Source organism: Nyctereutes procyonoides, unplaced genomic scaffold, assembly GCF_905146905.1.
Source record: "Nyctereutes procyonoides isolate TBG_1078 unplaced genomic scaffold, NYPRO_anot_genome, whole genome shotgun sequence".
Classification (NCBI taxonomy): Eukaryota; Metazoa; Chordata; class Mammalia; order Carnivora; family Canidae; genus Nyctereutes; species Nyctereutes procyonoides.
The window spans coordinates 47,015,545-47,029,193 of NW_026575126.1; the positions used below are offsets into that span (position 1 = coordinate 47,015,545).

Here is a 13,649-nt window from a genome sequence, read left to right on the forward strand (position 1 = left end):
GCCCTTGCTGGTGTTACTGGTTATTATTGACAGCATGAAAAAGGCTTGATGAGCTTATGTGACAAAAGTTGATTACAACATGAGGTATATAGTAGAGTGAAAATTATGAATAAATCTGTGTGCATGTGGATGAAAAAGGTGGGATGTGAGGAGATCCAGTAACTACTTTGTGAATAAAAACAAACTTTCCTAGCTTTCCATTAAAGCCTTAAATCTGTTCCTATTCTCAGACATATGGAAATCTTTTCTAAGGAACTTGAAATGAGGACAGTTATGGACAATGATGTTCAAAGCAGTATGTAGGGAAAATGGGCAATATATCATGTTCCCAGAAGTAGAGAAATACTTAAATATGTTTGGCTGGGAAGTCATCGAAAATCATGTTTTCAAAGATCTTTAAATGTGACAGGAAAACGTTCATGATCTAGACAAGTAAAGAAACAAACCCAGGTGCAAAATTATACTCTATGGTATCTTCCTTTTCTGTGCTAAGGAAAGAACTCAAAGTCCTGAAAAATGCCTAGGGAACGTCACTCTAGAACGATGTGCGTCCCAGACCAAGTGCTACCATGCTCATCCCTGTCTCTGCAGAGCCGGTGTTCTGGTTCTATGTGAAGGAGGTCCTCAGCAAGCACGAGCTGCCTCGCTTCTACTCCCTGCACCACATTGCCTCGGATGTGGGCCGCGGCCGGGCCTGGCTGCGCTGTGCCCTCAATGAACACTCTCTGGAGCGCTACCTGCACATGCTCCTGGCCGACCGTAGCAGGCTCAGGTACGTGGGATGGGCTTCGGGGGAAGCATAACCGTAACTGACAGGTCGGAATTGCAGAAACTGACTGCCTGGGTTTGCATCCTGGTCTCCCCATTGGGGACACCCAGGTTCCCCTTTTATGGTCCCAGTTTATTCGCTGTGCACAGATGATCAGAGAATAAGCAAGAGAATGAATGCTCATAAAGGACTCGCATGACACCTGCATCCAGCAAGTACTCCATAAAGGCTTATTGTTATTTAGGTGTGGGATGTGGAGAGAGTTGTTGTCCCAGGGCACAGCCTGCTCTTCACTTGGTGGAATTTTAATTTGGGCTGCTTTCAGACTAAATTGGGGATTTAGTGCTGTTTTGTGTTTGCTTTTCCTTTGTGCTGGGTTCTTTGCAATTCCTTCTGGTTTGTTTATTTGTTTGTTTGTTTTTGAGGTTAATCCCAAACTGACTGAAAGAAATAAGGAAGTTTTGTGCTGGGCAGAAAAGTCAATTGTTACTTAAAAAACAAAAAAACAGGGCAGCCCCGGTGGCCCAGCGGTTTAGCGCTGCCTTGGGCTGGGGTGTGATCCTGGAGACCCGGGATCCCTTGCACGGAGCCTGCTTCTCTCTCTCTCTCTCTCTCTCTCTCTCTGTCATGAATAAATAAATAAAATCTTAAAAAAAAAAGGAAAAAACCCAAAAAATTATTTTATGATGTTTTCTTTTTTTCCCCCTTGATCGTAAACCTACAGTTCACTCTATCAGTATAGGTCAGTTTATGCTGCTCTAACAAACATCATAAAACCCTCAGTGGCTTGAGACAACCAGGTTTACTTCTTCCCTCTGCTGCATGTCTGTCATGGATGAGTCGGGGTTTCCCATCCCAGGGTCCCAGGCTGACATAGGCTCCATCTTGACAAATGCTTTTGTGAATGTCAAGGTAGGAAAAGGGACTGTGGTTGAACTGAACACTGGCTTTTGAAGCTTCTGCCCAGAGAGATACTTCACTTCCACTCACACTTCACTGGCCAGCAAATCACATGGCCATAGCCTGGCTCAGCAAGGTGAGGCATGTGCTGTCTCATAGCAATGGGGGGAGGGTACTGAATATGCATCAACCGTAGTACTGTCAGCCATGTTCCTCTCAGAAACATGTGACAGTGCTGACATTTTCCTGTACTCATGATGTTAATGACTCTATGTCAGTGGCTGTTATTTACTGTCTGAGAATGGTGGACTAGACATGTGTTTTGTCACTTGCTGGTGCAGAGGGACAGTGATCAGTCCTGCACTGGTTCCTTGAATAGCTTCCACATTAGCAGTGTCTGGATCCTCAACAGTGAGGATTTAATTTGAGTGAATTAATTTCATTTAATTCAATAAGCTGGAATTTCATTCATGCCGTGATGCATTCCCATGGTTTTATATGCTGCCCTGTGTTCCCTGGCTTGTTTCCTCATCTGTTTGTGTGTGTGCGCTGTTCGTGGTCACCTGTCTACCAGCAATTCATTTGATGTTCTGGATTGTGCACAAAGATTCTGACAAATACTTCTGAAGTTCTCCCACTGACATTGCCTGTAGTGCCTTGTCTGGCTGTACGCTCGGGCTGTGGGGCCACTGTGCTGACTGCACCTGTGTGATGCTTAGGTATGAGCCCAGAAGCTGTGAATGTCTGGGTGCCACCCTACCCTGAGCATTAAGCAGTTTTAGTTGAGGAGAACATACTCCTCTTTCTTAAAATGAATTTCCACGAAGCTTTTTCCAGCAGATCATTTGCAAGTAGTTCAGAGTTGTACAACTCATTATCAAGGTCGACTGTAATGATGAGCAATTAGAGTGAATCCAGCTGTTAGAATCACAGTTGAACGTAGCTGAATCTCTAGTTACTTATCTAACTAGATGTGGGAAAACCAAATTCTTTTACATGCACGGAAACTGGCCCAGATTATTAAAGAATCCCAGTGTTGGGAATTAGAGGTAGAGTGGCAGTGCCAGGTTGAACATGTAGTTTGCGCTTGCACCGACACTGCTGGGTAAGTGTATCAGAAATGGGGCATTCCTTTGTTCTGTCTGTTGTACTCAGTCCCTTCGGCGGTGAATACATCCCATCTCATGCTGCACTGTAGGTCCCTTGCCGCTGACCCTGCTTTAGCCTTGTGAGCTTTGTCTCCACTAATTGAAAGTTCTCTGACCTCGCAGGGAAGTCAGGGGTTGAGGGCATTTTCTTGCAACTGCTTAGCAGGGGTCAGGTAAAGAGCTAGGGAGCTGGACTGGGGCACCTGCTTCAGAGCCCTGACTGTACCATTATTGCCAGATGAGCTTGGACAAGCCCTGGATGCCTTGCTGACCCCTCCCCTTCTGCTGGTTGAGATTTGTGGGGCCCGTTGGTCTTCTCAGCCCTTTCTAGGGCTAACTTGGACTTTCGGGTCTGCAGCCCAAGCAGTTATTACATACAAACGCTCTGGTTGATGGAGCCATGGAACTCTAGTTCTGAATTTGTCTCTTGTGGTAGCCCGGTCATGGCACCTAGGGGGCCAGCTTGGATTTCCTGCCTATGTCTTAGAGACACATTGCTTGACTGGATGCCACCCCTCCGTTTGTGCCCTTCTTCTTTGCTGCTTCATAAATAACCAAGTTTCCATCTCATGCCTATTTCAGTACACTCAAGCTCAGGGGATGAATGAGGAATTTATCATACGTTCAATCCTTTGTTTATAACCAGAAGCTTCAGCCTGGCAGAGACCTTGGATGACCAGGCACAGATTTTTAGGGAACCATGTAAGGGAGTTGTTGGGCTGATGGATGCAGAGAACCACTGTTCAGAACTTTTTCCCTTTCTCTTTCAACTTGCAGCACTTTTTATGAAGACTGGTCTTTTGTGATGGATGAAGAAAGATCTAGCATGCTTCCTACCATGGCAGCAGGTAAGCCTGGCTCAGGCCAGGAGTGATGGGTCCTTGAAGCTTGGTGAGCAGTCGGCTGGGAATTTATAACTCCAAAGGAGGCTGTGATTTTCCTTACTCCTCCCCTACTTAATGAGTTACTTGTCACTGTCCTTTATTTAGTGGCATTGGTCGTTGAGTCCATTTATCTTGAGTTGTATATCCTGGCAGGGAAAGCATAGGGTTGTGGGTTTTGGCTGTGGCCTTGAACGACCTGGGGAATTGGAGGCAGAAGACCTGGCTTTGACACCTGGCTCTACCCTTTCCTGGCTCCTGACCTGGGACAGGTCCTGTGAGCTCTGTTAACTTTACTTCCCTCCTCTGTGAGGTGGGGATTCTGTTAGCATGGGAATTGCTTTCATAGGACGGTGAGAAAATCTATTGTGGTGAAGAGTCATGTACATGATTTGTCAATATGGAAAGCCTGGATTGATGTTAGTTGGCAAATTGTTAGATTGTTTATCTTTTGACTCTCATTCAAAGGGTGAGCCCAACAGAAATGGGTAACTTGCTTCTTTCAAATCTTTCCTTACCTCTATTTTTTTTCTTTCTTGAAGGTTTATGCTAAGTCCCAAGTACTGAGAGAGAGTTACATTCGTCTTGTCCCATTGATGAGGAAAAGTCAGGCTTTGACTGTGATTTCCTGTGTAGGCCAGTGCAAGCTTTTGCCTGAAGTGATACTAGTAATGCTATTGGTGCACATTTTTGATTGTTTGCTGAACTGTTTTTAGTGGGTGATTGTCTTTAATACCCTGTGAAAGAGATATTCTCATCCCCATTTTCCAGCTAAGGAAACTGAAGCTCAGGTTGTATGTGGCTTGACCAAGGTATCTAGAAAGTGGCAGTGATGGGATCCAACCCAGGCTGTCTGACCTCAGAACTTACGTCTTATCAGCCTGGGGTTGATCTCTTATTTATTTTTGACCAATAGGGAGACTATTTGGAAAGACTTACCTCCTGTGATAGCTGATCTCTACTGACCCCATTTTGTGGGAGGTTTTTAAATTCGTGCTTAAAATCAGTGTGTCCCCTCTTGTGTGCTATATTGTTTGCCACTCATTTATTGTGTTGGAGGTGTGACTTTCCTGTGGTAGACACTCCAGACTTTTCCCTTTTTTGGGCAGGTCTGAACTCTATCCTCTTCGCAATTAACATCGACAACAAGGATTTGAATGGGCAGAGTAAGTTTGCTCCCACCGTCTCAGACCTCTTAAAGGAGTCAACACAGAATGTGACCTCCTTGCTGAAGGAATCCACACAAGGAGTGAGCAGCCTTTTCAGGGAGATCACAGCATCCTCTGCTGTCTCCATCCTCATCAAACCTGAGCAGGACACCGACCCCCTGCCTGTTGTGTCCAAGCATGTCAGCGCTGGTGAGTGAGAACGGGGTGGGACCTTGAACAGCGGGGTTGGGTCAGAGGATGGCTGACCATGGCCGAGGGGGACACAACTTGTGGTCTGAGAGTGCCAAGGGGAATGAAGTCTCACGCACTTGCATTTTCAGTTCATACTCATGTATATTTTTCTTCCCCCTGTTTCCTCTGAAAGGGACTGAGACCCTTGTTGAGATGTGAAGACCATAGGGTGGGAGAGCATTCAGCTCAATGACAGCAAAAAGACTGTGAGGGTGTGTTGGTCTCATGAAGCCAGATGAGCTTGATCTTCACTCATTTATTCCTTCATTCCCTTCATTCATGGGTTCATTCACTGCATTCTGTGTGCTTGGCAGTGAACCAGGAAGATCTCTAGCATTTTACCTGCAGGCTCTTGGGTTGGGTAAGGATAGATACTTAATGACGAATTCTACAAGTAAGTAATGATCCTTCTGATAAATGGGATGGAAGCAATGCATAGGGTGCTACGGAGAATGTGCACTATTGGGGAGGGTGATGTTTAAGTGGATGCCAAGGAAAAAGGGAGAGTTAGTCAGCTTTGACTCTAGGCTGTGGGGTGGGGGGGGGGAAGAAAATTGATTGAATTAAGATACATTTTGTGAGAACTTTGTAATATGCCTTGAGCCTTCTGGGACATTCAGAGTGTTGCTACAGCAAAACAGGGAATTTGGGGTTTAAGGATGTAGTCCTAATATTCTCAAATTCCTTTAAACAAGGCAGTAATCATGGTCATCTTTTTGGAATTATTAATGGTGGTGAAAACTCAGAATCTTTTGGGGTTTTGGTATATATGCTGGATTTATCTGTCTTGTCTGCTCCTTATCCAGTAGAGACCCTAGGCGAATGACATAGGAAAGAGGACTGTTGAGGGCTTTGTGTGACAAAGACGCTGGAATTTGTATACCCCAAAGAGTGTCATTTTCACTGCTTTTGACATTGTCTCAGTGTTTGATACACTGGTGAAGCATCACCATGTCACACCTTGGTTTAGATGAGATGGAATTTCTAGAGTCAGTTCAAAGTGTCTCACAGCCAAGTTTGATGATTCAGATGGGTGAAGAGACTGACTTCTGTAAGTACTGGTTACAAAGGCAGCCTTGATTTCTGTTTCACTTAGTCTTTGCTGTGTAACAAACAGCTCCAAAATGCAGTGGCTTGAAAGAGCCACGATTTATTATTTTTTAATGAATCTGTGGGTTGGCAAGATGATTCCACTGATTTCACCTGGGCTCCCTCGTAGGGCTGCACTGAACTGGTGGCTGAGCTGGAAGATCTAAGATGGTCCCACTTATGTGCCTAGAGGTAGTGCTCACTGTTAGCTGGGGCATCTGTTTTTCTATAGGTGGCCTCTCATGCTCTAATCAACTAGACTGGCTTCCCTCCCTGGGAGTTTCAGAGCAGCGTTCCAGGAGGGTGCAGCACATCCTGGTGCCTGGGCTCTAGAACTCACCGTTATCTCTGCTGCATGCTATTGGTAAAATCAGCACTGAACCAGCCCACACCCAAGGGGGTGGTGAAGTAGTTGCCACCCTCAATGCATGCAGCAGCGAAGTCTCATTACAGAGATGGATGAATGGTGGCTGCTGAACAGTTGACCACCACCCAAAATTGATATTCTTGGTCTCATTAATCAGCTAGGAGTATTTTCCAAAGTGAAACAATGAAAGTCCTTTCATCTCTCTGACTTGAAGTACTTACAAGGGACAATTGTTATGTATGCTCTATGGAGTGTTTGTTTAAATCACAAGTAGAGCCCCACATCTATTTTGCTCAGTCTCCTGTAGACAGACTTTTTTTTTCTCAAGGATTTAAAAAAGAAAATCTGAATTTATCTTATTTTTCAGGAGAATAGTAGAGGATTTTCTACAATCTAGAGGCAAAATGGCTCAATCATGGCTTTATCTTGCCTGCTGCTTCCTCATGCCATATCTTCTTTTGCCAGATGCCAAATGTAAAAAGGAGCGGAAGAAGAAAAAGAAGGTGACCAACATTATCTCATTTGATGATGAGGAAGAGGAGCAGAACTCTGGTGATGTTTTTAAAAAGATACCCGGGGCAGGGGAGAGCTCAGAGGAGAACTCAGACCGCTCCTCCATCAATATCATGTCTGCCTTTGAAAGCCCCTTTGGCCCAAATTCCAACGGAAGTCAGAGCAGCAGCTCATGGAAAATCGATTCTCTATCTCTGAATGGGGAGTTTGGGTACCAGAAGCTCGATGTGAAAAGCATTGATGATGAAGATGTGGATGACAACGAGGATGATGTGTATGGGAACATGTCAGGAAGGAAGTGCCTGGGCCATTCAGGGTCACCTGAGAAGTAAGTGCCACTTGAGATTTTAATGAAGGGTGGTGCATTAATGGCTTTCTTTTTCTACAGTATTGGGTGAAATCCAAGCACACTGTGTGTTTTAAGAGCATCATTCACTTTTCTCATCTTGGTTGAAGAAGAAGGAGCATGGGCTTACTGTCCTTCTGAGAATGAACAGAAGGGAGTATATTTGAAGGTATTTACTATAAAGTTGGTGTCAAGATGGGTGCTCTGAAATTCCTGCCTTATGTATGTGTTTTTTGTTTTTGTTGCTTGGATATTCCTTGTATCTCTAACTTGCTCCTAGCACAGGAAGCTCAGGAGAGAGGCAGCGTTGTTCTAGACAAGAGTCACCCGCTGGCAGTTTCTGTGTTTATCTACAGGGGTGTGAACAGCAGGACTTTGCCTGAGCTTGCTGCTTTAACGGTGGTGTTGCAGTAGATGAGTGTTTATGGAAGAGCCTTGATGCACGAGAAGGCATCAAGCAGAAGAGCCTAGTTAAGAGTGTGGATCTTGGAATCGAGACAGCCTGGGTTCTCACTTACTAGTTGCATGGCTTAGGTTGGATGAGTTTACCTCCCAGAACCTCATCTGAAACCTGGGAGAAAAACAGCACCTGCTTTTCAGAGTGATTGCTGAGTTAATGGGATATTGCGCGGAGGCCTTTGGTCAGCTGCTGCCTCTCTGGCTGCTCTGTGAGAATTCCTGTGTTTGGTCTTACTCCAAATGCCAAGTGAACTAGCTTGCCTTTTCGCTTGGGCATGGCAGTGCCTGGTGCCATCCACCACCCCCGGCTTCAAACCCAGCTGGTGAGTGAGGAACATGGAGATGCCATGACACTGAGGTGTGAGATGTGGGGCATGGCCTCTCTGGCCCTAGGCTTCTCAAGTCCCGTCTATTCTAATAGGAGTCTTTTTCTTTCTTATGAGATGATACCTATTTCTGATCTCTGCTCTCATCTTCATTCACATGGGTACCTGTATTAGCAGCATCACTTTGTTGTTCTTCTGCAGTGGGCCGGGCCCGGGTGGGCCCCGAGCATCCCTGCTACAACACCAGGAGCTCCCCTGGGAGGCTAATGGACGTCACCATCTTCACGGATGGAAGGATGGGATTCCTCAGAGAGTGGAGATTTGTTAGAGCAGTGGGTAGAGCAGGGATGAAGGGTCAGTTGTGCTGTGCTCACAAGCTTCTGCTGTCAGATATTTCCCACATTTCTACATAATTAGGACTATCAGTTGGTTGACAGATCAACACATCACGATTTGGGGATATTGCCCCTGGATGTTCAGTATTTAGGTCGTTGGCTTTTACTGTTGTTCTTGTTTTTGCTTTTTTGTTATCAGCCATTCTGAAATGAATATTTTCATGTACAAGCCTTTTTTCTACTCCTGACGGGTTGGTCAGGGTCACCTCCCTGAAGCGTTTGTTGCTCTTGGTCATGGGGTGAGTGCTTTCTACCTGGGAACTGCATGTTGCGACCTGCTGTGTGAGTCGATCTCCAGAGAAGCAGAACCAAGGGGAGGGGATCCCCTCTTACCTGTGAGTCCACTTGCCACAGTTACCTTTCTGTGGTTTCAGTTTCCTGTAGCCAATCATGGTCCTGAGGCAAATACTCCTCCTCCTCATGGATTATTACAAGGTTGGTAGTGAACTGGCTTACGCCTACACTACACAGTGCCTTCATCCCACTTCATCTCATTGATGCTGGCTGGCCAGATCTAAGAACCTAGAGGGGGGTCCCATAGGACCAGCCAAGGGAGTCCCTGACTGCATGCAGGTTAGAAATCCAATGTGATCCAGCAAGAGGTGAAAGCAAAGTTTATGGTAGGCATAGAGAGAGGGCAGGTACAGAGTGTCTGGGAGACCTAGGAAGGAAAGGAGGGAGTCTCATCCTTGTTCTGGGTCTGGGGGTTCCTGGAACCTCTCAGGCTTCCAGGAACTGGTTAGAACAAACATGAGGATCCAGGTGTTATTCCTTGGAGCCAGGAGATCGTGGTGTTGAGATGTCTAGTGCCTGTAGTGGAGAACACATTGATGAGAATATGTAGATGGTGACTTCCTCCAGTCATTCTTACCTGGTCCCTCCTCAGACGTTACCTGTTCTAATGAAGTCATTAACTCCTTGTCCCTTACAAGGAGGACAGATGCTTTATGCATCAGGAGGTAGGTGTAAAGTAGAAGTATGGGTCTAATCAAGAAAAGAAGCAAGAAAAGGAGCAGAAAGCAGATTTTTATGGAGTCCTTCAGTTTCCCTATCTCATCATCACGCAGGCAGTTTATCAGTTCCTGTCATCACAAGAAGGGTGACTGTAATACAGTATGATATTTTGAGAGAGAGCGAGAAAGACCACATTTACATAACTTTTATCGCAGATTATTATTATAATTGTTCTATTTTATTATTAGTGTTGTTACTCTCTTAATGTGCCTTATTTATAAATTAAACGTTATTCCAGGTGTGTATGGATAGGAAAAACATAGTGTATATATAGGGTTCAGTACCATGTGCAGTTTTAGGACTCCCCTGGGGATCTTGGAACATATCCCATGGATGATGAGGGGAACTACTGCCTGTCCATCCATATCTGTCTGTCTAGATCTATTTTAAGGAATTGGCTCATGTGACTGTGGAAGCTTGACAGGTCCCAAATCTGTAGGGTGGGTCAGCATGCTGGAGGCCCTGGGAAGAGTTGCAGTTTGAGTCCAGAGGCAGGCTGTTGGTAGAATTTCTTCTTCTCTGGGGGACCTTAGCCTTTTCCTGTTAAGACCTTACACTGATTGCATGAGGCCCAGCCAAAGTGGGGAGGGTGATCTGATCTACTCAGAGTCTAGTAACTGAAGTGTGAATCTCACCTAAAAATACCTTCACAGAGACAACTGGGATAATGTTTGATCAGATACCCTGGAACCATGGCCTAGCTGAGTTGACAGTAGGCTACCGCAGCTTCCCCCTTTTGTTCTTCACCTGGGCCTTTCAGGAAGTGCCGTCTCCTTCTGTGTGTCCGTGGTGAGTGCGTCCCTGAGTTGATTCACTCTGTGTTTTTGGCCTCAGACACAGTCATCTCTCTTCCTACCAGACTGTGCCATTGAGGGAAGCCTGAGGGGGAGGCCAGCTTGTGAGCCAAGGTAGGTGCCTCCAGCATTGTGATGTGTAAAACACAAAACAGTGCAAGGTGACCTTTCCAGGGGTCCAGGCCCTTTGAGGCCACTGGGCCTCCTGCAGGTTATGGACAGCCTCTCCCTGGCGTAAGGGGAGGATCTTGATCGAACGTTCTGCAGAGCATCTTGAGGAAGAGCAGAGGAATGATGATGACATGGCCTACTGAGTAATACTTGCATTTGGATCTTAAACTAACGTTCACATGAAAGGTCTAGGAGCCTAGAGGGGGCCGAGCAGTTGAACAGCACAGCCAAGTTTGTGAGGGAAAGGTGGCCCATCCCGGAGAAGGGCTGTGATTGTCTCCAAAATGCCCTGTTGGCCAAAAGTTGGGTTTACATTTCTGTTTGCTTAGCAATTAAACCACTGCTTTGATTACAGAGGAAAAATCTTGTCCCTCCCACCTCAAAATTTGTATGTATTCGGTTTGCTTTTTGTTTTTTTCTTAAAAGAGGATCGTATGTTTATTACAGGAAGGGATTTTTCTGCCGTTTCATATGTGACCTCTGATACCAGTAGGGAAGTGGGGTGAAAACATAATTCAAAAAGAATTTCAAACATAGGGACAAATGTTTTACCTCACTAGCAATTAAGCAAATACAGAATGCCGGTAGACACCCTATTTTGCCATGATTTATAACTGGATAAAGGGCAAGCTCTGGGTTAGCGCCCTGGGGGAGGGCTTGCTCAGCATGTCCTCAGGCGCTTGGTGTGTTCAAGGCACACAGAAGGCACCAACCGAGGGATGGATGACTGGTGCACTTGGGGGCGTCCTCACAGATGGCCACCCCCTGTGTTGACAGCCCCCTGGGAAGACAGTCTGACGCGATGTCAGGAGCCTTAGAAATGTTTATCCCACTTGATTAAGCATTCCTTCACTGGGACTCTACCCCGAGGAGAGATATATACCAAAGTCCGCACTTAGAGAAGCAGAACATGAGCTGACCTCCGTTAACAGCCGACTATTCTGTAGCTTACACTTTAACATCCTAGCGTCTCAGGGCTCAAACATCTTTTTTTTTTTTTAATTTTTCATTTTAATTCCAATACAGTTAATATAGTATTTTATTAATTCCAGGTGTTGGCTATAGTGATTCAGCTGTTCTGTCGATGACCTGGTAGGATCTTGAACTTCTTAAATGACATTTAAGAGGGTGCCAATAGTGTGGAGACCAACTTTGGAATGAATATTGAATGAAAAAAGCAAACTATGAGTCCTGCATTAGTTTCATTACGACGTCCTAAAGAAAAGTATGTGTAGAAAGAAGCGCCAAGGGAAGAGTGTCTAAGTCAGTTTTGTTTTTGGGAGTGTGGCTTTTGGTGTATTCCCTGCCCCCCTCCTCTTTTTGGCACTTTCTAGGTTTTAAAATAAGCGTTTGGTTTTTCTAATGAAAAGCAGCACCTGTTATTGAGTTAGTAAGCCAATGATGGCCCATGCTCTGAATTGGTCTCCGCCTTAGCACTCACTTCAGTATAAATCACATTGGGGGTGGTGGCCCTTGGGCACTTTTGCTTGGGTTCTAAAACCTCACCTGATGGAGCCTGTCCTCACCTGCACTCTGGGTATGTTGCTGGGAAGTGAAGTGGCAAAATTTCCCCTTAGAATAAACAGCGGAAAATCCCACCTGCCTGGAGCCAGTGCAGTGGCCCAGAAAGGGCTGGTGGTTTTGCTGCTTTCTCCTGAGGGGCGCCCCGGAGCGCCCCTGGGTGTCTGGGAGCCCCCTTGTCACCAGCTGCTGGATCAGAGCCCCGGGAGGGCAGTTCTCTGCTGATTCTAGAGGCACAGCCCAGTTCACCCCACAGCCCTATCCCAGTGTGGCTTTGGCTCCTGAGGGGCTCATTGTGGATGTGACCTGCAGGATAAAATAATGGATTCTGCACAGTTCTGTTAGGATTGTTTCCCATTTCTTGCTCAGAGCCAAATGTCTGACTAAAAGACAGCCCCTAGAGAGGGCTGAAAGGAAAATCTCTAAGTGGCAGGCTTCTGAAAGCAGGGACAAAGTAGCCTATAGGCCAGATCCTCCCCCGAACTGAGAATGGTGGTTACTTTTTAAAAGAGAAGGATACTTATGGGCACAAACCCTATATTTCCAGTCTGGTCCTTTACAAAAAAATTGTATTGATCTCTGCTCTAAATCAAAAGAAAAAAACTACCTATATCATGTCGGCAGCAGCCACAAGGCCCATCGTACTTGGGTTTGAAAGATGGGGGGCTCAGACCCCTGAAGCCTCCGTTCTGTCCAGGATGCTGAACTTGAATGAGTCATGGCATCTCCTGGACCTTGTGTCCCCTTTTTCTCCCCTTCCTTCCCTCCTCCCATCCTTCCTCTAAAGAAGTTTTAGGCTCCTTTACAACTGAGTTACAGAGTGATTTTATAAACTTTAAAGTCCCCTGCAAATACAGCCTGGCATTTATTACTGTTTCCTAATTGCCCAGAGGCAAATGCTCCTGTGGGCAAATCCTTCCCCAAACAAATTCAACTGAACCAGCTGGTGTGACAAAGATGGTCCAAGTTGCTTTTGTACTTCGTGGATAAGGTGACGACATAACTGGTCGTATGAGCCCGGTTAATCTTTAAGCTGACCCCTTTTCTTGGGAGGGACCCAGATGCAATTTGGTCTGATTCTGCACTTTTACTAATGAGGGTTTGAGAACCAGTGAAGCGAAGGGATGCTAGCCCCAGGTCACGTGGCTGACATCATTTCAGAGCTTGGGACTCCGTGCTTCCTCTTGCTTCAGAACTTTGAACATGCCATTCCCTCTCCTGCATTCTCCCTTCTGTCTTCTTTGCTCCGTTAACTGTGGCTCTCGCCTTTGGCTCTCACCTCTAACCTCCCTTCTTCAGGGAAACTTTCCATGGCCTTCCTGACCAGCTCTGCAAATCTGAGCTGCTGTCTTACATCTTCTTGTGGGATTGTGGGATTCATGTCCTGGTGCCCTACAAGACTGTAGGCTCCTTGAGGGCAAGATGAACACTGTTGGCTGACTCTTTGGCCAGCACAAAATCTGTGTGAGCACAGAGCCTGGAATACAGTAGGTGCTCAGTAAACACTGGTTGGAAGAATGGATGCATGAGGTCTGGATCTGGACTGCATGGGCCTC

General features: G+C 45.9%; 1 protein-coding gene across 2 annotated transcripts in view; it reads left to right on the forward strand.

The window, feature by feature from the left end:
- SNX29 (sorting nexin 29) overlaps positions 1-13,649 on the forward strand; it is a 530,502-nt gene that overhangs the window by 69,603 nt on the left and 447,250 nt on the right. For both annotated transcript variants that reach the window (XM_055339302.1, XM_055339303.1), the window contains exons 5-8: positions 592-772; positions 3,595-3,665; positions 4,808-5,056; positions 7,020-7,395. In XM_055339302.1, the coding sequence (XP_055195277.1) occupies positions 592-772; positions 3,595-3,665; positions 4,808-5,056; positions 7,020-7,395 (877 nt within the window). The remainder of the gene's footprint in view (positions 1-591; positions 773-3,594; positions 3,666-4,807; positions 5,057-7,019; positions 7,396-13,649) is intronic.